The 25,787-nt window shown below is 43.8% G+C and overlaps 3 protein-coding genes across 6 annotated transcripts; all 3 read left to right on the plus strand.

Annotated features, from left to right (window-relative positions):
* Positions 1–978: 978 nt before the first annotated feature.
* On the plus strand, positions 979–5,588 carry LOC310839510 (uncharacterized protein; the record flags this gene model as incomplete). Its single annotated transcript, XM_083728148.1, has 2 exons — positions 979–987; positions 3,717–5,588. The coding sequence occupies 2 exons, from the start codon at positions 979–981 to the stop codon at positions 5,259–5,261; spliced, it is 1,554 nt and encodes a 517-aa protein (XP_083584274.1). The 3' UTR covers positions 5,262–5,588.
* Positions 5,589–10,919: 5,331 nt separating this feature from the next.
* LOC310837482 (uncharacterized protein) lies at positions 10,920–25,787 on the plus strand. Of its 3 annotated transcripts, none has more exons than XM_083724130.1 (3): positions 10,920–10,964; positions 19,473–19,624; positions 22,400–25,787. In XM_083724130.1, exons 2-3 carry the CDS (start codon positions 19,594–19,596, stop codon positions 24,235–24,237), a joined length of 1,869 nt encoding a protein of 622 aa, XP_083580256.1. In that variant the 5' UTR covers positions 10,920–10,964; positions 19,473–19,593; the 3' UTR covers positions 24,238–25,787. The 3 variants fall into 3 exon arrangements, with proteins under 3 accessions (XP_083580256.1, XP_083580254.1, XP_083580255.1); XM_083724128.1 differs by lacking the exon at positions 10,920–10,964 and adding an exon at positions 17,174–17,945; XM_083724129.1 differs by lacking the exon at positions 10,920–10,964 and adding an exon at positions 17,174–17,811 and having other exon boundaries at positions 19,481–19,624.
* Positions 10,957–15,978, plus strand: LOC310837266 (uncharacterized protein). 2 transcript variants are annotated; one of them, XM_083723522.1, is made up of 2 exons: positions 10,957–11,164; positions 12,541–15,978. In XM_083723522.1, exons 1-2 carry the CDS (start codon positions 11,042–11,044, stop codon positions 15,004–15,006), a joined length of 2,589 nt encoding a protein of 862 aa, XP_083579648.1. In that variant the 5' UTR covers positions 10,957–11,041; the 3' UTR covers positions 15,007–15,978. The 2 variants fall into 2 exon arrangements, with proteins under 2 accessions (XP_083579648.1, XP_083579649.1); XM_083723523.1 differs by having other exon boundaries at positions 11,050–11,172.

Here is a 25,787-nt window from a genome sequence, read left to right on the forward strand (position 1 = left end):
TTCCCCTTCGCTCTCCTGTGCCTCTGCTCCTGAGCCCCTGTCAGCTCACTTCCAGGTTTGCAGTGTTTGGGAGCCAAATCATTTGCGTACCAAGGTACAACTGTATCACCTGGCCCTGGTAGGTATTGATAGCACAGATAGTGCCATATAATCTCATTAGTAATGCCGTCTTCTGTCTTGCCACTCACCAGGTGACAGCACTGTGTATAAGATCATAGAGGAGATGTCCCTGCCCTGCTCCTTTCCCCCACCCTGATGAAGGTGGTCGTGAGCCTGTGTGCTTTCCCCAAAAGGTCCAGGGCAAAGTTTCCTTGAGGCCTACAACCTGTGGGAACGGGCAGAGCTCAGGGATGAGTCTACAGGAACATACACGGAAAACCCACGCTGGAGAAGAGGATGTTCTCTTTGACCCTGCAGCGCTTAAAAACGAGGGCAAGCTCTTGAACTTTGGCCAAATGGAAGAGGAGCAAGTTAAGAGAGAAATCCCACAGTTGCCACTTAAATTAGGGAACTGATGGTTTTGAAACCTTTGGCCTTTCAGGAAATATTTATTGCATCTTCTTAATAGTTGCAGTTCTTGTGACATTTATTTCACCTAAAAGTTTCCAGGCACTGTCCCAAGGATTAAGCAATCATATAGGGCAGGGTTTCCTCAAACTCGGGTCTTCAGCTCTTTTTAGACTACAATTCCCATCATCCCTGTCCACTGGTGCAGCGGGTTAGGGGTGATGGGAGTTGTAGTTCAAAAACAGCTAGAGACCCAAGTCAGGGAAGCCTGGGTTAGAGTGTTGGGGAACGAAGGTTCAAATCCCTACTCAGCCGTAAACCTGGGTCAGTCACTTACGCTCAGCCCCACCTACCTCACAGGGTTGTGAAGGATAAAATGGGTGAGGAGAACTATGTTTGTCACCTTACGCTCCTTGGAGGAAATGTAATAAAAAAATCAGTGTTGTTACCCGCATTTTACAAATCTGGGGCATGGGTGTGGTGAGGGCCGGGTCATGGATTTGTGACAGAGGCAAAGTCTGAACTGGTGTTCCCTGAATTGTAAACTTAGTCCCTTAGTTACTATGCTGTAATCTTGTTTTCTCTGACTTGTGAGCAGTCATGGAGCCAAATAAGTCTTTAAACGTGGCCAGCGCATCCTGGTGTCAGATGTGGCTCCACTTCTCACATTTATTTACATGATTTATATGGCACCCTTGCACAGGGCAGCTCACAGGCAGGGGCGTAACTACCTTCTTCAGCACCCGGAGCGGGGGGTCAATCTGCCCACAGGGGCGCCACGGCGACCCGTCCAGGGGGGAGCACTGCGCTGAGCTGCCCATGGAGTCCACCTGGCAGACACAAGCCGCACGCTGCCATTTCAGGCAGCATAGGCCCCCAAGCCACCACATCACTCCCAGGAGAGACGCGTGGCTTGGGCACGCTGCAGGCCCCGCGGTGAGTGCCGCCCACCATTTTGTCACCCCACTCAGTGGGGACACCTGGGGGGGACCGCACCCACCGCACCCCGCTTGCTACGCCCCTGCTAACAGAAAAAGCAAGTAAATAAGAGCTCATAAAATCCATTAAAAAGCAAGTCCATTAAAAAAACATATACTACAGTGGTACCTTGGATTACAAATGCTTCGGGTTACAGACTCCGCTAACCTGGAAGTAGTACCTCGGGTTAAGAACTTTACCTCAGGATGAGAACAGAAATTGTGCAGCAGCAGCGGGAGGCACCATTAGCTAAAGTGGTACCTCAGGTTAAGAACGGACCTCTGGAAAGAATTAAGTACATAACCAGAGGTACCACTGTAGAACAAATCACTGAATAATCATTACTAATTGTAGCAGCAGCGGATAAATCAGCAATAACTGAGTTAGGACACTCATGAACCAATGAACTAGGCAACGAAGTGAGCGAAAGTTGGGCTGCATATACACCATGAGTTTAAAGCAGATAGGCTCCCAGCAAAGAATCCTGGGAACCTTAGTCTACCCCTCTCAAGGCTACAATTCCCAGCACCCATCACAAACTACAGCTCCCAGGGGGCAGTAATGTGCATTAAATGCATGGTGTCTACACAGCTTTAAGTCCATAGGTAGCAGAGTCTTCTTGCTTTGTCTGAGTGCTGATTTGGGAGCTTTTATAGGGACCATCAGGAAACACCTGAACATCTCTATTGGTGTACAGAGGATAATCTGGCTGGTGCATATCTCCTCTCTGAGCTAGAGCTGGGTGGTGGTGCACAGGCTAAGTCCCTGCCTGACATCTGTTGAAACTTAAGCCTGTATCTGGTCTTGAAAGAACAGCTCCCTTTCTCAGGAAATCCCTTCAATTCTTCAGGGTTTGTATGTTTAAATCTATATGCCCCCTAGTGGCAAAACAGCTGCATAGCTAGGGAAACAACTTATTTATCTATATTTAATTGCAATTTTATCCTGCTTTTCAGCCAGAAACCTAACAGCATTGAAACCCATTGCAAATAACGAGTATAATAGCGTAGAAAGAAAATATGCTGTTCAGAGCGGGTTCTTAACAGACATGAACCAGGCATTATTTATTTATTGCATATCCCACCTTTCCCTCCAAGCTTAAGGTGGTTCTCCCTTTCTTCAGTTAATCCCCATGACAACCCCGTGAGGTAGAGCTTAGGCTGAGAGAGGCAGAGTCTGAGCCAGGGTCACCCAGTGAGCTTCATGGCCAAGTAAGGATTTAAACCCTGGTCTCCAAGGTCCTAGTCTAACACTATAACCACTAACACCAACACCACACAGGCTCTTCAGACCTGCTGCTTCCTGGCCCTCTGATGGTCTCATGGTGGCAATTGGTAGCTCCATGGCTAGAGCTCACAGAGAAGGGTCTCTGATACAGTCTGGTTCATATTGGGAGGGGTTTATGGCTTTATAGTTCAAAACCAGCACTTTGAACTGAACCCAGAAACTATGGGAAAGCCAGTCGGGCCAAAATCTGTGCAATACGTTCAGTCCTTCAGGTCCCTGTCATTGATCTGGCAGCACTAGCTGTAGTTTCCAAACTGTCTTTATTTTTCAAATTATTTTTTATTTTTTTATTCGGTTTCCAAATTATTACAAATCAAACCAAATTGCTTTAATTTAATACAGTTTCTTAAAATATCAGGTTTCCTGCTCCTGTTGCAAACATATGTCAATCATTTCCTCCTGTATCCACATCATCTTTTATTTAGTGTCCAACTGATCCTTCACTTCACTTGTTGTTAGTTCATTCTTGCAGCTGATGACATCCCCACCTTAAAAAAAAGTGCCTCTGTTACATCGTACAATTATAAAATCCATTTCACTTGTGTAGACCTTCATATGCATTGTTGTTTCAGACCCAGTGTGCTGGGAGAGTTCATTACTATCTTCCATTGTCTTTGCAGTGCTTGTCTGGATATTACAAGGTCACATTCCATTCCTTCTGCTGATCACCAGCTAGCATACAGTGGATGCTCAGGTTGTGAACGTGATCCATGCGGGATGCACGTTTGCAACCCACAGTGTTCGCAACCTGCAGCGGCATGTCTGTGCATGCACAGAAACCCGGAAGTAATCCGTTTCGGCAGGTCCATAACCCGAAAAAACACAAACTGAAGCGTCTGTAACCCGAGGTATGACTGTATTGGCTGCGACCACAAATAATTCACAAACTGTCTTTAAAAGCACATAGAACACATTGGAGTAATCTAACCTAGACCAGTGGCTAGACTGTATACAAAGTGTGTTCACTTAGTAGTCTCTTTCTTCTCCCTTCAGGTGAGGGGAGCGCAATTGAGAGTATAGATCATCCATGGCAAGCCTCTGAACAAGGGGAACTCTGTGCACCTGAGAGAATCCCTGAAGGAAATGTTTCTGAACCTCCAGAAGCTGTTGAAAGTCCCCAAGGACCATGGAGGCAACAGGAAAACTGCTTGGAGAAGATCAGAGGTAAATCTTGGCAAAGTGAAATCGGAGACCGCGAAGGAAGCCGTGAAGGTCAGGGGCAAGAGACACTGACTGAATTGGGGAACAGCTCAGGCAGAACCCTAGAAGAGAAGATATACCAGTGCTTATACTGTGGGAAATCCTTCAACGCACACTTCAAACTTGTGAGACATCACAGAATCCACACAGGAGAGAAACCATACAAGTGCTTGGATTGCGGCAAAAGTTTTGATCAGAAAGGAAACCTTATTGCTCACGCGAGGATCCATACAGGAGAAAAGCCATATGTATGCTCCGATTGTGGGAAAAGCTTCAGCCACAAAGGCAGTCTTGTTTTGCATGTGAGAATCCACACCGGGGAGGAACCCTACAAATGCCCTGATTGCGGGAAATGCTTCAGCCGTTTAGGGTCCCTGAAAGAGCACGAGAAGACTCACACAGGAGAAAGACCATACGCCTGCCTAGACTGTGGGAGGAGCTTCAGAAAAATATCTGAGCTCACAACCCACCACAGGTTCCATACGGGAGAGAAGCCATACAAATGCTTGGGCTGTGAGAGATCCTTCAGCACGAGCTCCAATCTCATTGCCCATCAGAGGACCCACACAGGAGAGAAACCTTATAAATGCTCAGATTGCGGGAAAAGGTTCAGCCAGGCTGGGAACCTTAAAGAACACGAGAGAACCCACACGGGAGAGAAGCCATATAAATGCCCAAACTGTGGGAAAAGCTTCAGGCAAATATCTTACTTTATTAAGCACCACCAAACCCACCTTGCAGATGAGGGGATGCATGTGGAAGAGAAACCATATAAATGCTCTGATTGTGGGAAAGGTTTTGGTGAGAAAGCGAGCCTCGGCAGACACCAGAGAATCCACACTGGAGAGAAGCCCTTTAAATGCTCGGACTGTGGGAAAAGCTTCTGCCTGAAATCGAATCTTGTCGTCCACTTGAGAATCCACACCGGTGAGAAGCCATATAAATGCTCTGAGTGTGGGAAGAGCTTCAATCAGATGTCAAGTCTTCATAATCATGTGAGAACCCACAAAGGGGAGGAACCATATAAATGCGTAGAGTGTGGGAAAAGCTTCAACAGACCTTCACAACTTAAAGCACACGAGAGAATCCACACTGGAGAGAAACCATATTGGTGTTCACTGTGTGGGAAAGGCTTTATTTACAACCACCACCTTGTGAGACACCAGAGAAATCACACAGGAGAGAAACCATATAAATGCCCAGGTTGTGGGAAAGAATTCAGCCTCAGATCGACCCTTATTAAACATCAAAGAATCCACATGGAAGGGACACAAATTAAAAATACATAAGGCGGGCTTTGAGCCTACTAAACAGTTGAGAATCCATTAAGGTGTCAGAAATCCCATTCGCAGCAGGCCTTGAGAGTGGGCCTGAGGGGGGTCAGGATGGGAATGTTCAACCTGTATGGCAACATCGCACTCTGGTCAAAGGACTGGACCAGAAAGGCATTTACTCAGATGACACTTCTTATGCTCTGAATAAATTGGTCGGATAGACAAAGGTGGGCTGGGACAAGCCTTTAATTCTGTGGTGCATGGAGATATTTTAATTATTTTAAGGTTTTTTGTTTGGCTCTTTGAGCAATATTCATCCTCTTGGATGCACTTGGATCCTTTTTTTTAAAAAAAAGTGTTATCCATATTGTGTATTAAGTAAACTCGAAAATTATTCTAATGTATTGATGGAAATGGCTGTGGCCTGGCCCTAGGCTAATGTGTAAAGTCAGTGAAATGAACTTGAGCATAGGCCTTTTCATTCTTCTTTATTTATTCATCTTCTTACATTTATAGACTGCTTTTCCCCCATAGCCTTTGGCAAGGTGGCAGTTTAGGGCACGGTGGGTGGGGGGAGTCCAGTAAGTGGGGAATATGGTAAAGGTTTATAAACTTGTGCATGATGTGAAGAAAGTAGATGGAGAGAAATTATTCTCCCTTTGTTGGGATACTACTGTGTGTTTTTCATTTGCCACTGAAATGAAAGTGCAGCAACTTTCCTTCATGTATCCCTTGCTACTCTTTTCCTGCTTTCCTGATCCCCTTTCTTCTCTTCTGTCCTACATTCTCAATGTTTAGTTTGTAAGCTCCTCAGGGCACAGATCTTTCCTTCCCCCCCCCCCCGCCCTGCCCATGACACATATGCATATACCCTGCTTACATTGCTCTGTAAAGTGCTTTGCATAGAAGGGGCACAACTCAGTGGCAGCGCATCTCTTTTGCACACAGAAGGTTCCAGGTTCAGTCCCTGTGTCAGAAGTGAGCCAGCAGTAAATCACACTGTGCAAGTTGGAGTTAACTCTTTATTAGTAAAAACACGATCTGCACAGGAGTGTCAGGCCCAATGGGCACATGAATTCATCTCTGGTTGGTCTAGCCTCCGTGAAGTACTTGCTGAGGTTGAAGGTCCCCACCTCCCCACAGCTGCTGTAGGGATGCTGTCAGCGGCTCCTGGCCTGTTGCCCAGGAAAGTATAAAGACAAGGAAAAGTTTCTTAACGTCCTTTTTTATTTCAATCCTTACAGAGAGAGGCTATAGAACCCAGCCTCTGTGATAATGGCGTTGTCCTGAGCAAATCTGCCCCCCCCCCAGTCTCTCCCACGTTCTCATTTGTCATTCTCATTGTTTCCTCTATGGGTGCCACTAAGTACCCTCTGCCTTTGAGCTCTTTGCTCTCCTATTTTCAAGGCTCGCCGGGTTCTGGGAGATGAGTCTGGAATGCTTTCTAATGACAACATGTCAGCTGGGTGTTGTTCCAGCTATCCCATGATTTCCCCGCTTTTCCCCTCATCTGCCTCTGAGCTGCTACCTTCCTCAAACCCTTGTTGTTGGGTTGAAATAACGACAGACAGGTAGTGAGCGTCATATGGGAGGCACCTCTCGAGCATGCCTCGGGGAGTCCCTTTTATTGAATATTACAGCATTGCCACGTATGTGCTTGTTGCTGATTGGTTAACACAAATACAATACAAGGGTTGCATATAGGCATTACTCAACAATAGATTAAAGGCTGGGAAAGGGAGCACAAAACTTAGACAGGCATGAAAACCTCCTAATTAAATTATAACTTGTGATTAATATAGTAGGACTTAAAACAATTACTAATGATTGATATAGGAGACTTAAAAGAGCATAACAAGCACGTTCCGTAGATGTGATCAACTATGCATATAAGAACAGGTCAAAGTACAATGTTTTCCTGAACTCAATGTGAACTGAACATTCTAAGGTGGTGAGTGAATGTCTTAGTATTAGAATGGTTTGTGCAGCATTATGTACAGAAGCGAAGCTTAGGAGCAAGACTTCCCATCAGGCCACAGTCATGTGTAGAATCATAGCATCCCATCACCTTGTTGTAAATCTGTACTGTCTTCCTCTTCCTCCTCTGTGGAAGGGTCAGGATGGGGACGCGGTCTCCACCACTCCTCCTCTGCCCAGTCCCCGACAGCTGCCTAAGTTCCCTCCTCTCCATGGTTTTTATCCAAGCAATTGGAGACTGAGTCTGTACGTTACCAACCTTTTCATGCCTCTTCTGGTTCTGGGAGACAAGGGGGGCAGGCCAGGACAGATGGTCACAGCAGGAGGGTGAAACTGTTAAGATATTCCGTTCCACCCTAAGAAGAACAGGCTGTTGTGTGTCACATGCCTGTTTACACTCCAGCACAGCTTGCTGGGAACTTCCATTTTGTGTATAGGTTTTGCTTAAGCTGTTTGCTTGGACACGAAGGGGAGCAGACATGTTTTTCCTTTGTCCTGATGCTGAATAAAATGCCTGTAAATATGCTTTACACAGCCTCTAACCTGCCCTTCTGTTGCGAGGAGTTCTTATCTCTGCTGGCTTGCGTGCTCAGCTTCTGAGGGTTTCTGAAGCTTGAGTCACAGTTACATGCTGTTCCAAGGACCGGAGTTCGCCTGGCTGCTGGCCAGTGGGCTGGAGCCAGCTGGGGGCCTGCCAATTGCCCCCGTTCCCTTGGACGCTGTTAAGTTGTGGGTGAACCTATCAGATTACACAGCGATTCTTCCAAAGCAGCTCTTTATTTGTAAGCTGGAACAGAACTGAACTGAAGGGCTCAGTCAGCCTGCTTATATAGAGCTCCAGTACCACGTTACTGTAACAACTTTCTAAGACTATCCAATGACTGAACGTCACTTTCGATCCTTCATTTGCATAACTATTTACAGTATCCCCCTGCTGGTCCAGGGTGAGAACTTCAGTACATAACAGACACATCCTAACAGAGGCACCCCTGACTCTTCCCCAGCCTGACTCATCTCTGCCTCTTGGTCTCCCTCCTCTCTTGCTTCAACTTCTGATTCTGATTCTGGACTTCTCTCTGCCATAAACTCTGCCAGCTCACTAAGCCCTGTTACCCCTTTGGCTCCCAACACCTACGCAGTCTTCTCTCTCTGACCATGCATTGTTGTCCCATCACTACTCCCTCTGAGCTTTTTTTCCTTGGAGGGTCCCCAGCTGGTTCTTCCCACCATTCCTCTGTATCCAAATGGTTCATGACACCCTGGCATCTCTAGGTAGGGTTGAGAATATGTCTGAATCAGTCAGTGTTGACAATACTGAGCTAAATGGATGCCTGGTCTGACTCAGTATCCTTTTTTCCATTGGTAGTGATATATGAATTATAATAAATTCATGTGAATATTTAATGGGTGATTCATGAGTTCTTTTGATTCTTTGCTGCAACTTCTGCCTTATTGCTGCCATGGTATTATCCCTATTTCACCAGCAGTGCCATAACTATGCAGATTAGAGGATGGAGCCTTGCTGCAGAAACTTATTTGTGTTCCAGCCCTGAAACAATGAACAGGTTAAATGTTTTAGCCCACCCCCAACTGCTGTTTGCTCTCATCCTAAATGCAACCACTCTGCACCTCCCACAGGATGCAAAGGATGTTAAATTGTTTGGCCAAAATGGCCCAGTCAATTTTACAAACAGTCCATTTCCCCAGATGCTCCAGCCAATTTCAGAAAGCACATACTGGTAAATGTTTGTCCAACTGCAGCTAGTAGCTGTAGTGCAAGAGTGAGGTCAGAGCAGGAAATGTGACTCTATAGACTACATAGACTACAGTGTAGCAGAAAGTACCGGTAATTAATGCCTAATGAAGCCCGCCAGATCTTCCACATACTGTACTAACACAATAAAAAGTTGCTTGTATGCTCATATATTCACATGGGCACATGAAGTCCCTTGTTGACTGCAACATCCGAGGGCAACCATGTGAATGAGACACTGCAAATCAAATATTAGGTATTCTACCAGTGTATATAGATTCTCCCTGCAGCAAGCTCTCTCATGCACCCGAGCCCAGCATTGAGCAACATCCTTCTCCCTTTGCATCAGCTGATAAGAGGGGAAAGCCATCCTGCATAGTGCTGGGTTTCTGCTCTGCACAACACTTCAAAGGCTCCACCAGCTGGTCCTCAGGTGCTTTGGGAGCTGCACTAGGCAGGTTTGGGTCAAGACCCACCCTTACCAGTATGACATCAGCTGTAGGGTAGGTGGACAGTGGCTTGCCCCAGACAGCCTCAGAGGTCCTTCCAATATTGACCAACAACTAGCTGCAAGAAGATGACAAATTAGAGGTTTGAAATGACAACCAGTTGTTTCCAAAAAGGTTTTGCAGGGCTAATTCTGGAGGTTTCAGTAATTGCTGTCCAGTCATTTTAGTAATTCCTGCAAAGACCAGAGTCCAAAACTGGGAAACTTTTCCACTATCCACCACATAAATTGGAATGAACCTGATTCCTTACATCTCTAACATAGTCTCAAATATCTACATTTGAAACAATCCTATAGGGGTCTTATATAATCTTTATGCTATTTTTAATGCTTGTTCTCTCATAGTAGATGATACTGATTTAAATTGCAACTTTAACCATGTAGGATTCCAGCAATTTTTCTTCAATCAAAATATTCCGATCTAACTTCCACATTCATTTCAGGCCCTCTGCAGAGCCCGTGTCAACACAAAGAAGTAAAATATAAATACAAGACACCAAGCCCCCCTACTTGCCCTCAGAGATAAGAAACAACAGCTCAAGTGGTGTGAGATCCTGCAGAGCTTGCTGCTTAATATGCTCCTGTCTAATAAAGAAACCTGCTTGATACCAACTCAACCAGGTTACGTCTGAGTCCTGTAGTCCCTTTCAAATGTCTTGGTAATGGTTGAGAGTCTGGATAAAAATCCTTCAAATGAAAGAAACCACCCAACATTCGGTCTTCACAATAATATAATAATAAACAATCAGTAGTGATTTGTTTATTATTAAAAATATTTAAAGCTCACCCTTTGTGTGAACTGATTCCAGGGCGAAGGGGCAAACCATAAACACAGAAAAAGGTAGAATAGACACTAAGGCTAGTTGTATTAAGAAATACATTTATTTATTTATTAAATATAAGCTGCAATTCTCTTAATTGCTAATATTAAAAATACGGCACTTATTAAGAAACACAGCTTGAAACAAGCAAGTTTTTATTGTCCTTCTGGCTTGTAAATAAACACGGAATGGTGGGAAATCTCAAGGAGGATTTTCTTCTAGTTCTGCTGGGAACAGGTTTTTTTTGGCTGGCCATCTGCCATGGATGCTTGGAGTTGAGACTCCAGCATTTCAGGGGGTAGGACTAGATGACCCTCGACTCTACAGTTCTATGACTCTCTGTTTTTATTTACTTTTTAAAATAATAATGCACGCATCTGTGACCCAGCTTAGAAGCCATACAAAAATTAAAGGGCAGCTACAGTCACAGAATAATGAACAGACGAGCAAACGAGAAACCCCAGCTTTAAAATTCAGCTCAGCTCAGGCAGCCAAGGAGCCGCACGCAGAACTGAACTGAACCCGCCTCCTACGAGTTAAATCGACCGACCACCTGTTCCTAGAGCGGCCTGGTCTCTTTCTCGTCCTCCTCTGCTGTTTAAAGGGGAAGCACCTTTTGTCTGCGCCCGTCCCTTTTCCACCCCGTGGCTGCGGGAGAGGTAAGTCGCAGAAGCCCAAAGGTCCCTGAGGCTCTCCCGTAGCAGAGCAGCGTCGCCTTTATGTACACGGCTGGATAATGCCGCTTGCACACGCGAGTGGGCACGTGTGCAGGGGTTGGGGGTGTCAGGCAGAGCAAGTCCCTGCGCATTTTACCGAAGAGGAATCCCACTTCAACCCAGCGGGCTTCATTTCAAAGCAAGTATGCCTGTTGTTTTCGGTGGGAGGGAACAATCCCCTGTGCATTTTACTGAGAAGTAAGCCCACTTTATTAAGTAGGGTGCATTTCCATGTGAAGCTGTATAATCTTGCAGTCTCGCGTATTTATTCAGGATCAATCCCACAACTCGGTGGGGGCTTGACTTCCAAGTAAACACAGATAGAACCATAGAATTCGTAGAGTTGGAAGGGACCCTTGAGGATCATCTAGTCCAGCCCCCTGCAATGCAGGAATATACAGCTGGTCCTTGTGGGGATCGAGCCTGCAACCTCCGTGTCACCAGCACCACGCTGTAACCAACTGAGCTCTCTAGTGAATGAGATCGGTACAGATTATTGGCACCCTTTATTACAATCAGGGTGGCCAAATGCTAAGGAGAACAGGGTTCTGGCATCTTTAATAGTTGTACAGAAGAAGGAATTTCGGCAGGTGAAGTGTCTTCGGCTTTTGGGGGGTGGGGGTGGGGTAGGAAGTCAGAAAAAGGAGGCTCCCCCCTGTTGAACAATTGCGGGTTTGAACTATTTAAGGTCATTTGTTTTTGGTTTTTTTACACAGCATTGAAAAAGAGCATCAAAACATCGTAATCCAGAATATTTATACAGTACATGGGTGATAGGTAACGTTAGTTGGAGTTGAAAACAATTGATTTATTTAGGGCACTGATTTTAATGGCTTGACATTATATATCCCTGATATATAGGATTAAATATGAAGAATTTCTCTTCCCAGCATGTTTTAACATAAGCCTGGCTATGACTGCATTATGTACAGACTAACTTGGGAGTATGTGCCACATCCTTCAGATGTGAATCCCATTAAACAAGAGGAGATTAGAGAGAGCTAAATAAGTGATTTTTACAGAATGTTTTTATTTCACACACAAATCAGATGAATGTGCAGTAATCTCCCCATATTTGGCAGCTTTTAAAACTTGGAACTTATAAGATCCAGCTTCAGGGCTCCCATATCTAGCTCCCTTGGCACAGCTGAGAGAGAAGAGCAAAATAGGAGTCTAATTACTAACCTTATAATCAGGATTGTGCATCGTAGTTACCAAAGACTTATAATGATAGGATTTCCTTTCTTTTTTATTATGATTGTGAATCTTGTGCTTACCTTATATTTTTTGTACAATATAATATACTATTTATATTGTATTGTATTAATTTGTTGCTTAGGTGAGGAGTGAAAGGAGAGAGTGGCTTTGGTGAGGATGGTTGGCGGACGAGTTAAGTGAGCAGGGGACAGAGTCTCATATTTGATTCATTACATGCTTTCTTTTGTAGCTTGGTTAACATTATCATCAACCACCATGTTTCAGGCATGATTCACACTGTCTTCTCTCTTCCTTCCATCAGATAATGGAGAATAATCTCAAGGTAGAAATGTCTGAACATCAGAAACAGATTGAGATATTGGTGAAGCCACTGGATGAGAACATGTCTCAGTGCCATGCCAAGGCAGAAGCCGCTGAACAGCAACATGGATTGTCAAGCCAACAGGGGAAGCCCATGGGGTTGGGAGTGGATGAGTCCACCCTGGGTGAGGAAAGCTTCAAGGACCAAAGCGAAATCTCGGCCCAGGGAGAGATGGAAAAAGACAAGGAACTAGTAATTTTAGAAGAAGAGAAGAATGCAAACCTTATTACTTGTGGGAGGAACCTTATGGCAGTGAAATTGTATGGATGCTCAGACGGTGGAAACTCCTCTCGTATGATCTCTGAAAATCAATGGGATCATACTGCAAGCAAGGAAATATACACATCTTTGGACTTTGGGGACTCCTTTGGTATGGATGCTGGCTTTATCAAGCATTGTGGAACCCACACAGGAGACAAAACGTTTCAATGCTCGGACTGTGGGAAGAGCTGTGAAACAAAAAGCCAGTTGCTTGCGCATATGAAGATGCACACAGGGGGAAACCCACTTAGATGCACCATCTGTGGGAAGAGCTTCTCTCAGAACGGAGACCTCTCTACTAATGAGAGAATCCACACAGAAGACAAAATGTTTATGTGCTCAGAATGCAATAAATCCTGCCCCAACAACACTGAACTTGGACATCCCCAACCTCAGGCAGGGGAGGAACCATATAAATGTTTAGACTGTGGGAGATCCTTCACTCTGAACTCTGACTTTCGTAAACATCACAGAACCCACACGGGAGGGAAACCACATAAATGCCCAGACTGTGGCAAGACTTTCGATAAGAAATTTAAGCTAGTGACGCATGTGAGAATCCATACTGGGGAGAAACCTTTTAAGTGTTTGGACTGTGGGAAAAGCTTTGCTCAGAAGGGGAACCTTGTGGTTCATGAGAGAAGCCATACTGGGGAGAAACCATACAAATGCTTGGATTGCGAGAAGTCCTTCAGTGTGAATGCAGACCTTATTAGACATCACAGAATACACACAGGGGAAAAGCCATTCAAATGCCCAGAGTGTGGGAAATTCTTCAGGACACACTCTGAAATGTTCAGACATCAGAGAACTCACCCAGGAAACAAACCATATGACTGCTGGGACTGTGGCAAAACCTTTAGTCAGGAAGCCCACCTCGTGGCACACCTGAGAATCCACACTGGGGAGAAGCCCTACAAATGCCCAGACTGTCGGCAAAGCTTTGCCCAAAAAGGGAACCTTATTCTTCATCAGAGGACCCACATGGAAGAGAAACCGTATAAATGCTTGGACTGTGAGAAATCTTTCCGTGCAAAATCTAAGCTCATAGAGCATCAGAGGCTTCACACTGGGGAGACGCCCTATGATTGCTCAGACTGCGGTAAAAGCTTCAGCCGGAAAGGGAGCCTCCTTGCCCACATGCACTTCCATTCTGGGAAGAAACCGTATGAATGTTCCATTTGTGGGAAATCCTTCATTATGAACTCTGATCTCCTTAGACATCAGAGAACTCACACAGGAGAGAAACCGTACAAGTGCTCAGATTGCGATAAAAGCTTTAGTCGGAAAGACGGCCTGCTCAAACACCTGGTAATCCATTCTGGGACAGAATTGCACATTCAGGAAAAGCCATACGAATGCTTGCACTGCGGCAGGAGTTACAATTACAAACAGAACCTCATTGTGCATAGGAGAACTCACACTGGAGAAAAGAGATTTAAATGCACAGACTGCGGTAAAACCTTCAACACAAACTCTGAACTTACCAAACATCGGAGAATGCACACGGGGGAGAAGCCGTACAAGTGCTCCGATTGTGGGAAAAGCTTCGCCCAGAGGGGAGGCCTGGTTGCTCACAAGAGGACTCACACGGGAGAGAAGCCGTACAAATGCACCGTTTGTGGGAAATGTTTTAGTCTGAGCTCTTGCCTAATTAGACACCAGCAAATCCACACAGGGGAGAAACCCTATCAGTGCCCAGACTGCGGACAGTGCTTTACTCACAAAAGGAACCTTGTCAAACACGCTGCCTGTCACCAAGAAGAAAAACCATATAACTGCTCAGACTGTGGGAAAAGTTTTGGGATAAGTTATCACCTCGTTCAGCACCAGCAAATCCACTCAGGAGAGAAACCGTATAAATGCTTGGAATGTGGGCAGAGTTTCACTCGCAAGAGAAACCTTGTGGTACATGTGAGAAGCCACACGTCAGAGAAGCTCCACAAATGCCCAGACTGTGGGAAAAGTTTCCCTCACAAAAATAATCTTGTCGAACATATGGGAATGCATGCAGGGGAGAAACCGCAGGAGTGCCCAGAATGTGGGGAAAGTTTCACTGATCTCCTTGTTCTTATTAAGCACAGAAGAATCCACACAGAGACAGCCTTGGAGGAATCTTCCTATTGGGAGAAGACACTCTGTTGAAATGTGCATGATCTTTTACTGCATATTAGAGAAATTATACTGTAGGAGATGCTTAGATTCAAGAAGGCCATTAGGAAGTGTGAAATCGGAACCAGTGAGGGTGGTGAATGTCCTGCGTGAGTGTCTGGAGGAGGGGTGGTGGTTGATAGGTTGAGGCTGAATCCCAGTGAGATAGAAGTACTGTTTCTGGGGGCCAGGGAGCAGGCAGATGTGACAGACACCCTGGTCCTGAATGGGGTAACTCTGCCCCTAAAGGACCAGGTGCGCAGCCTGGGGGTCATTTGGTCTCAAAACTGCTCATGGAGGCACAGGTAAATTCTGTGTTCAGGGCAGCTGTCTACCAGCTCGATCTGGTACCCCGGCTGAGACCCTACCTGCTCGCCAACTGTCTTGCCAAAGTGGTATGTGCTTTGATTATCTTCCGCTTGGACTACTGCAATGTGCTGTACGTGGGGCTACCTTTGAAGGTGACTCAGAAACTACAGGTAATCCAGAATGTGGACTGGTGTCTGGGAGCAGCCACTGGGAACATATAGCGCTGGTTCTAAAGGATCTACATGGTCTCCCAGTATGTTTCTGAGCACAGTTTAAAGTGTTGGTGTTGACCTTCAAAGTCCTAATCAGCTTCTGCCCTGTATAACTGAAGGAATATTCCACCCCCATCATCCAGCCTGTAAACTGAGGTCCAGCATGGAGGGTCTTCTGGTGGTTCCCTCTCTGTGAGAAGTAAAGTTACAGGGAACCAGGCAAAGGGCCTTTTTTGTAGTGACTGGAACGCCCGCCCATCAGATGTCAATGAAATACACAGCTATATGACATTCAGAAGGCACCTGAAGGCAGCCTTATATAGGGGATGCCTTTACTGTTTGAGGTTTTACTGGGTTTTTATATTCTGTTGGAAACTGCCCAGAGTGGATGGGGCAACCCAGTCAGATGGGTGATGTACAAATAATAAAATTATTATTATTATTATTATTACTCCATGAACACAGTCGTATAAGCATGTGTATGCATATATTTCCTTGGTTAAAGATAAAATCAAGTAATATAATTTGCCTCCCACCTTTGAGTCCTAATGGAGTTCTGCTGGTGGTTTATATGGTGCAGGGATTGGAAACCTATAGCTCTTCAGATATTGGTTGGCTTCCAACTCCCATCTGCCTCATCCATTAACCAGAGATGATGGGAACTGTAGATGTCTATCAATATCTGGTGGGTTCCTGATCCTTGATAAAGGAAACAATATACACATTGAAACTGCTGTCCTAGACATGTCTACTGAGAAGTGAGTACCGCTGGGCACAATGGGGCTTGCTCTCAAGGAAGTGGGTAGAGGATTGCAGCCAAACAGCATTAATTAAAACCCTTTAATAAAGTAAATGCAGACATGCTTTGATCTTTTTTTCTTTTCTTTTTTAAAGTAAGCTGCTTTATGGCTTATGTAGAACACATTTCTGTAATAATGTGCCAGATGTTTTTGTGAGTGGATCTAATATTGTCATCCCTCGTCTTGAAATGTTTTAACAGCGGGGTCAGGGCTGGTTTCATCAGAAATTGACGGAGTGGGGAAGGTTTGGGGGACCTCTGATTCAGAAAAGGGATTGGCTTTCATCACTGCCTCCTGTGGCAGTGAGTTCCATAGTTTAACTATGCGCTTTGTGAAGAAGTGTTTCGCTTTGTCTGTCTGGAATCGCCTTCCCTTCTGCTTTATTGGATGCCCCCAGTTTTCAGTGTGATGAGAGAGGGATAAAAAATTATCCCTAGCCAAATTTCTCCACAACATGCCTTTTTTCTAAACGAAGAAGCAGAAATCGTTGCACCTTTTGCTCTGGCCTCTTGGCCCTTTTGATTGTCATTTTCTAAACCTTGTCCACCTCTGCTATAGCCTTTCTTCGGTGAGGCAACCAGAACTGTACGCAGTACGCCAAATGCAGTCACACCACAGATTTGTATGATGGTGTTGTGATGCTAGCAGTTTTATTTTCGAAATCTTTCCTAATGATCCCTAACATGGAAATCAGCTATACACTGGGTTGACACTGAATAATTTCAGCAGTTGCCATTTGTCGTACTTAATTCTTTATTTGTATGCCATCTTTCTTGCAACATCAACAAAATGCTCAATTTTTCGCTCGCTAGCTTGCAGCGTCAGGGAAAAAATAACACAATTCACACTCGCAGTCACAAAAACGTAACAAAATTTAAGAAGCCGTACATAATAAATGAAAATGTATCAATAAATGTACAGTAAAATGAATCCTTGTGTAATTCCAAATTAGGTGTAACAATAAAAATGCAAAGCAATCAAAATAGCAAGCACAGCAAAAATAAATCATCTCCTAAATTAAATCTTGACCGCCAACAAAAACTCCTAAACCAAATCCCACTGTGATAGCTTGGTAAGAGGTATAGAGGTCTCTCAGCACCCTTGACAAAAACTTGGATTGTCTGGGGGAAGCTGTGACTGATTGAAAGTGGAATAATGCTGCTTTAAATGTATAGTGCAGATGGGGACTTTGAGACCCTGAAAAGAGTTAAAGTGATGGATGCTTGTTCCTAGAGAGGCTTTGGAATGCGGGATGGGAAAAGAGCCTCTTCCTGGCCCCGCCTCCTTGGCAAATTTTGAACAGCTGCAGGAAGAGGTGAGTTGCACAGCAGGAGTCTATTTAGGGAAAGCAGAGGGGAAGGGTGCCCAGAGGGGACAAACTTAGAAAGGGAGTGAAGGTGGGTGATCTTCTGGAACACAGGTGCTGGTAGTGGGTTTTCCTCCTTCCTATTCTTCTGCAGTCCAAGTCCTGCAAGTGAGTACATTACATTTACTTTGGTTCCCAGGCAGCTTAAAAAGAAAGGAAAAGAAATCCAGGGTCTTGATATCCATTGTTTGAAAGTCCAGGAGTAGGTGCTGCTGAACTCAATGGGGCTTCCTTCTGTGTGGACACGTATAGGACTGCCCTGTTTTGTTTTGGTGTTTTTTTTTGCAATATATAAAAAATTTCAAGCAGTTTCACAATTGTCTTCATATCAATAATTACATTATTTCATAAACTGACTTCCCACCCCCACTTCCACAGTGTTTGTTTTTACTCATACCTTTTCACAGCATTATATCTTTATCTATTACAAAAACTTTCTCTGTTTACCGTTATCTAGGATTGTCCTGTTAAGATGCTTACATTCAGAGGTAGGGGGTATATTTTGGATTGTATTTTTTTCCTCATTTATATTTGGCCTTTTCCTCCAAGGAACTAGTGGTGGAGTGTTCATTTATTTTTATTTATTTATTGAATTTATATACCGCCCTATACCTAGGGCAGTTCACAGAATAAAATCAAGATAAAAACCACAAAATACATAATAAAAATGAAAACAACAACGCAATAGCACCCCCCTCTGTTTTATCCTCACAACAACCCTTAGAGGAAGGCCAGAATGAGAGACCGTGACTGAAAGAAGGTCACTCAGGCCCCACCTGCACTATACATTTATATTGGTAGGATACCACTTTAAACAGTCATGAGATAAAGGTAAAGGGACCCCTGACAATTAGGACCAGTCGTGGCCGACTCTGGGGTTGCAGCGCTCATCTCACTTTATTGGTCAAGGGAGCCGGCGTACATGTGGCCAGCATGACTAAGCCGCTTCTGGCGAACCAGAGCAGCGCACGGAAACGCCGTTTATCTTCCTGCCAGAGCGGTACCTATTTATCTACTTGCACTTTTGATGTGCTTTCGAACTGCTAAGTTGGCAGGAGCAGGAACCGAGTAACGGGAGCTCACCCTATCGCGGGGATTCGAACTACCAACCTTCTGATCAGCAAGTCCTAGGCTCTGTGGTTTAACCCACAGCGCCACCCACATCCCGTTAAACGGTCATGGCGTCCCTCAAAAGATCATTGGAACTGCATTTTGTTAAAGGTGCCGGGGGGGCGGGCGGGGTTAGAGTACCTCCTATTCCTCCCACAGAGCTAAAATTCTCAGGGTGGTTTAACGAGAAACACTTCTTCCCAAGGAAGGGCCTCCTCCAGATGCTGTCATATCTGGAAGTCCACTCCTGTGGGGGTGATGCAGTTGATGGAGAGCTGCTTGGACTAAGACCTTGGAAGACCACTCAGCCATGATACCCACTGGGTGAGCTTGGGCTCAGTCACAATCTCTCAGCCTAAATTATCTCGCAGGTAAATTATTCCCTTGAACTTCTTGGGAAAAGGTGGGATATAAATGCAGCAATAAAAGAGGAGGAATAATGAAGGCTTTGGGCCTTTAGTGTTGTGGCACCTGCTGTTTGATTATTATAAAGGTGTTGCCTTTGTTGTCTTTTCAACACCTACTGAATATCTTTCCCAGTCTTCCACTGAATTGGATTTTTGTTTTGGTGTGTGTATCACTTGTTTGCTGCCCTGGGCTCCTTTGGGAAGAGGGATGGGGGTATAAATTTAATAAAGCAATAAAATAAAATAAATTCTTCAGCTCAGCAGGTTAAGACCCAACATGAAAGAGGTTAAAATGGAGAACCATGAAAAAGGAGCCAGGTTTCCGTGAGGTCTGAAGCTGGTGAGGGTGGACAGACTCTTGCTGTGAGGACGATCTCATGTCCCCTGACCAAACTGCAGTCTGTGCAGGTAAGGGAATGGGGAGAACCCACAGCTGTTTCTCAAATATTTTCTGATGCCACAATATTTATAGCTGTTAAGAGATGCTGTTCAAGAGACTAGGGCTGTGTGAATGCTACACCTTTAAAGCACTGTCTTTCCCTCAGTGAATTCTGGGCACTGTAGTTTGTTAAGGGTTGCTGATAGTTGTAACTCTGTGGGGTGGAAACTGCAATGCCCAGAATTCTTTTGAAGGAAAGAACATGTCTCTCCTGTGCTCTAAAGGTTTAGTGTATACACAGCCATATGCAATAAATGCCCCTTAGAGAGCCCTGAAGACAGGCTGCATACACATCATACATTTAAAGCACCTTTAAAGCACACGGCTCCCTCCAAAGAAGTCTGGGAATTGTAGTTTGTGAAGGGTGTTGGGAATTGTAGCTCTGATGGGGAAATTAGTTTCTGTGATTCTTGGGGGAAAGCTGTGTGATTTAAATGTGTCTGTAGCCTTTAGGTGTCTTAATATCATTGGTTTTATTTAAAGATATACAAGCAGAATCATACTAAAGTGTTATGCCTACAAGGAACTTCCAAAAGGAACAGCTGGGGCAGAATCATGCTCCAAGGCTGCAATCTCACTTTCAGTTACTTCCAGCTAGAAACCTCCCTTGCTCCTTCTCTCTCTCTCTCTCTCTCTCTCTCTCTCTCTCTCACACACACACACACACACACACACACACACACAATCTATCAATTAGATATAGAAATAGCTGTGGAAACATGTCCCAACTAGCCACAGTAGGAAGCAATTTGCCTCTGAACACTTGTTGGGAATCACATCTGGTGATCACTGTGAGAACAGGATGCTAGACTAGATGGATCACTTAACTTTAAAAATAAGTAAGTCCCTAACTGGCATAATAAAATAACACAAAAACAATAAAATAGCTTTATGAGAACATCAAAACAGCAATACTGAAAGGAATGCTAGGGACTGATCATATGGGTCAAGGAAAGTCTGGGCGAAAAGATATGTATTTGCAAAATTCCAAATACATATGAAGTCTTATATAAATTGTCTCAATAAACGAAGTGGCAGAAGTTGCTAATAGTTGTTGTTGTTGTTGTTATTATTATTATTATTATTATTATTATTATTATTATTATTTTTATTAATTTTCAGCACAATTATACAATTTTATCCACATTTTCACAAATTATCTCTTTTTGGACTTCCTTCAGCTTATCTGGTAATCATGCATATTTTCCTCTAAATTACACATTATTATTATTATTATTATTATTATTATTATTATTATTATTATTAATTATTATTATTATTTTATTATCCCATCTGGCTTGGTTTCCCCAGCCACTCTGGGTGGCTTCCAGCAAAATATAAAAAATAAGAAAGTGTCAGAATTATGCTTCATGTGTGGTGGGGGAAGGGTCTTCCGCAGTGCAGGGGCAAAGTCAGAAAATGAACATTTTTGGCTCACTGCCGTGTGATACTCTGTAGGGTGCAGTGTCATGAGTTAAAATTTCCTCAGATCGTTGATGAGTTACTACAGGGTCTCTTCAGGAGTAGGCAGTCTTTTAGGCCTCCAAATTATTCAGGGCTTTTATGTGTGTGTCACAAAAGACCTTGAATGTGGCCTGGTAGTTGATGGACAGCCACTGCAGCTCCCTTAGTGTGGATATAATATGTATAATAATACTTAATAGTATTGTGAATTTCTATGACAGTGGTGTTTTATCCCTGAAAGCTGGTTTAAAAAGTACAGTGGTACCTTGGGTTAAGAACTTAATTCATTCCGGAGGTCCGTTCTTAACCTGAAACTGTTCTTTTTTTAAAAAAAATAGTATTTATTCAAATTTTAAAGATTACAAAGGGAAACAATAAAAAATAAAAATAAAAAAGACATAAAAAATACAAACAAACAATTAAAAAAAACCAGATCAAACCTTTGCATTGCTTTCTTTCCTTTACTTCTTTCCTTGACCTCCTCACACCTCCCTTTTTTGTATTCTAGTTCTGTTAGATGTTTCAGCAAATCCTTTCCAGCTTTGTTTTTATCCTAATAATTTATCTTAATATACTGTAATTCTCATCTTTCACCAATTAATAAATCGATTGTAACCTAATCCTTTATATCATTTCTGCTAAAACCATATTACTTCATTCCAACAACCTTCTAACATTCCTTAATTTTGCAATGTTTCTGTAAATAAACTTTAATTTTTTTCCCAATCTTCTTCCTCCGACTCTTCACCTTGGTCTCGGATTCAGGTTACCGAGACCGTAACCTGAAACTGTTCTTAACCTGAGGTACCACTTTAGCTAATGGGGCCTCCTGCTGCCGCCGCGCAATTTCTGTTCTCATCCTGAAGTAAAGTTCTTAACCCGAGGTACTACTTCTGGGTTAGCAAAGTCTGTAACCTGAAGCGTCTGTAACCTGAGGTACCACTGTAATTAAAAACAAACAAATAATAAATACCACTCAGCAATAGTCCCTTCAGAGTAGCTTGCCTCAGGCTTCATGGTTGCTAGGCCAAGGCTGCGTACACATCTTTTAAAGCACAGGGTCCTACACACCCCAAAGAATCCCAGGAACTGTAATTCATTAAGGCTGCTAGGAATTGTAGCTCTGTGAGAGGCAAACTGAAGTTCCCAGGATTTTTTGGAGAGGAAAATGTACTTTAAATGTATGGTGCGTATTCAGTCTCTCTCTCTCTCTTTGGCAATTGTTTCATGACCTCTGGATGTAGGGTGTCGACTCACAGTTGAATCTCTCTTTCCTTCAGATATGGAGTCTATGAATGAGGAAGCCAACAAGAACCCAGAGCTGAAGAGCTCTGAGCTGAGGGAGCCACTCCAGGCAGCAGTGCAGACAGCCAAAGAGCAAGATACCCAGTGCGTTGTGAAGGTGGAAGCTGTTTTGAGACAACGGGTGGGAAATCCGGGCGGGATATTAAATAAGACGATTAGATGTTCGGAAAGCAGCAAAGACTTGGATGAAATCTCAGCCAAGGAGGCAAAAGGGAAGGATGAAGGACAAGTAACCTCAACAGAATGTGAGAACAGCTCTTCCATTGCAGAAGAGAGGCCTTATAAGTGCTCAGACTGTGGGAAAACCTTCTGTAGGAATGCTAACCTTATTAGACATTATAGAACCCACACAGGGGAGAAACCCTATGAATGCACCGTGTGTGGGAAAAGCTTCTCTCAGAAAGGAAATCTTGCTATGCATGAGAGAATCCATGCAGAAGAGAAGCCGTACAAGTGTTTGCATTGTGGGAAATCCTTCTGTAAGAACGCCGACCTCCTTCGACACCAGCGCAATCATACAGGGGAGAAACCGTATCAGTGCTCCGTGTGCGGGAGAAGCTTCAGCATGAATTCTGACTTTATTATACATTTCAGAACCCACACGGGAGAGAAGCAACATGAATGCTCAGAGTGCGGCAAAAGCTTCAATAAGAAATGTAACCTGGTTGCACATGCCAGGACCCATACTGGGGAGAAACCATACAAATGCTCAGAGTGCGAGAAATCTTTCTCTACAAACTCTGAAGTCTTTAAACATTACAGAACCCACTCAGAAAACAAACCTTACGACTGCTGGAACTGTGGCAAGAGGTTCAGGCAGGAATCGCATTTAGCAGCACATAGGAGAATCCACACTGGAGAGAAGCCATACGAATGCTCAGGCTGTGGGCAGAAATTTACTCGGAAAGGAAACCTCACTCTTCACGAGAGAATCCACACGGAAGAGAAACCATATAAATGCTTGGAATGTGGCAAATCGTTCCAAGCAAACTACAAACTTGCTGCACATCAGAGACTCCATGCAGGAGAGGCTCCATACGAATGTCCGGACTGCGGCAAAAGCTTCATCCGAAAAGGGAGACTCACAGCACACCTACAGTTCCACTCAGAGAAGAAACCATATGAATGTTTGGATTGTGGGAAATCCTTTGTTATGAACTCCGATCTCCTTAGACATCAGAGAACCCACACGGGTGAGAAACCATATGAATGCTCAGACTGTAAGAAAAGCTTTAGCCGGAAAGATGGCCTTCTCAAACATATAATCATCCATTCAGGGGAGCAATCGCAGACGTATGAGAAACCCTATGGATGCTTGCACTGTGGCAGAAGCTACAATTACAAGCAAAATCTCATTATCCATATGAGAAACCACAGCGGAGAAAAGCCCTATCGGTGTTCAGACTGCGATAAGGCCTTTAATACAAACTCCGAGCTTACTAAACATCGGAGAATGCACACAGGAGAGAAACCGTACAAGTGCTCTGAGTGCGGGAAAAGCTTCAGCCAGAAAGGAGACCTCATTGTCCATGTGAGGATCCACACAGGGGAGAAACCATATAAATGTACCGACTGCGGCAAATGTTTTAGCCTTAGTTACCTTGTGATCCGCCACCAACAAATGCACACAGGGGAGAAACCGTTTCTGTGTTCTGAATGCGGGAAATGTTTTGGTATACGCTCAAAACTTATTCAGCACCAGTTGACTCACACAGGAGAAAAACCATACAAGTGCCTGGACTGCGGTCAGTGTTTCACTCGTAAAACGAACCTTTTCAAACATATGGCAGCCCATTCAGTGAAGAAGCCATAGAAATCCCCTCGAGCAGGCATTGGGTTCGTCCATGATTGCTATAGTTGTATTCCTCACAAGTGAATGCACACAGAGCAAAGCAATATTCCTAATGGGGGAAAGTTTCAATCTCTCATCAGCCTCAAAGTAGCTTATATGGCACAGTTAATTTTCTAAGAGCAATAAGATCCTTCAGGAAGCACTTAATAAGCAAGGGTCAATTAAGGAATTGTGTACACCAAAGGGAGGTAATTGAAATACAGAGCATAATCATAATAAAATACAGTCGTACCTTGGAAGTCGAACGGAATCCATTCCAGAAGACCGTTTGACTTCCAAATCGTTCAGAAACCAAAGCGCGGTTTCTGATTGGCTGCAGGAACTTCCTGCAGCCAATCGAAAGCCCCGTTGGATGTTCGGGTTCCAAAGAATGTTCGCAAACTGGAAGACTCACTTCCGGGTTTGTGGCATTCGGGAGCCAAAACGTCCGAGTACCAAGGCGTTTGGGATCCAAGGTACAACTGTATGTTCTATAAAGATGAAAATATAGATCTTAAAACTGAAATATTTGTGTGAAAATGAATGAGAGTTATTCAGCAGGAACTAGCTTTGGAAGGCTACAAATGGATCTGGGCTAGGAAACCACCACAAATTATATCTGTAGATTGGAAGGAATATACATATATATCAATACAGTATGCAATATCAACAGTATCTGATTCTTTATTGACTTTCTCATACACACACATACTGCACAGGATATATGTTGAAGATATGGTGGTCAACATGCAGGTTGTTTACGTATATTTTGGAGTTAATTGGTAATTCAAACTTACTGCTTTACTGTCCAAAATGTTACCTTAGAATGACCGGGTATTTATTACCAAATGATCCAAAAATATTATTATTGATCTATTTACAAGGGTTAGTAGTGGAGATGGATCTGGCTCTGGTTTCGTATTTGCTGAAAGCAGCAAAAAGAATAATTGCTAAAGCGTGGAAGACGAAATTGGCACCATCGATTCTGACTGGTCTGGAAAGTTAGTGAATATCGTAATACTATTATTACCGGTCATTTATTACTTGCTCGTCACCAGCAGGACCAAGGATAGGTTACAACAATTAAAAATTCTGAAAAACAGTCAAAACAGATTGCAATCACAGGAGTAGGGAAAAACACATTTTGAGTGTCCAAGGCTGGTGTAAAGAGATGGTAAGGAAATAACATGAACAAACATTTATAAAGAAAAAGGGCTCCTCCCAGAAAGAAGAGGGAAAGGAGAAAAAGGAAGTGCAAAGCCCGCTGAGGGGAAGTTAGGGCTGGTCCTCGCCCCAACCAGGGCTGGATTAACCATTAAGCAAAATAAGGCTATGCTTAGGGCATCAAGGTTAGGGAGGCGTTACAGAAATTTTTCACTGCTGGATTTACCATGGGCCATATGATGCAGCTGAACCAGGTTCCACAAAGAAGGCTCTTGCAACAAATGGGAAAAAAATCATATTATATATACAATAATAAAAAATAAATATAAAGTGGAAGTATGCAAAAATAAACATTATTCTCCATCTTA

This window comes from Podarcis gaigeae, assembly GCF_964106915.1.
Source record: "Podarcis gaigeae genome assembly, chromosome: 2".
NCBI classification, from domain to species: domain Eukaryota; kingdom Metazoa; phylum Chordata; class Lepidosauria; order Squamata; family Lacertidae; genus Podarcis; species Podarcis gaigeae.

Coding starts and splice junctions, on each gene's coding strand:
- LOC310837482 (XM_083724130.1), top strand. CDS start 19,594: ATGTCCCCTGACCAAACTGCAGTCTGTGCAG. Junction 19,625..22,399: donor CCAAACTGCAGTCTGTGCAG/GTAAGGGAATGG, acceptor TCTTTCCTTCAG/ATATGGAGTCTATGAATGAG.
- LOC310837266 (XM_083723522.1), top strand. CDS start 11,042: ATGCCGCTTGCACACGCGAGTGGGCACGTGTGCAGGGGTTGGGGGTGT. Junction 11,165..12,540: donor CGGGCTTCATTTCAAAGCAA/GTATGCCTGTTG, acceptor TCCTTCCATCAG/ATAATGGAGAATAATCTCAA.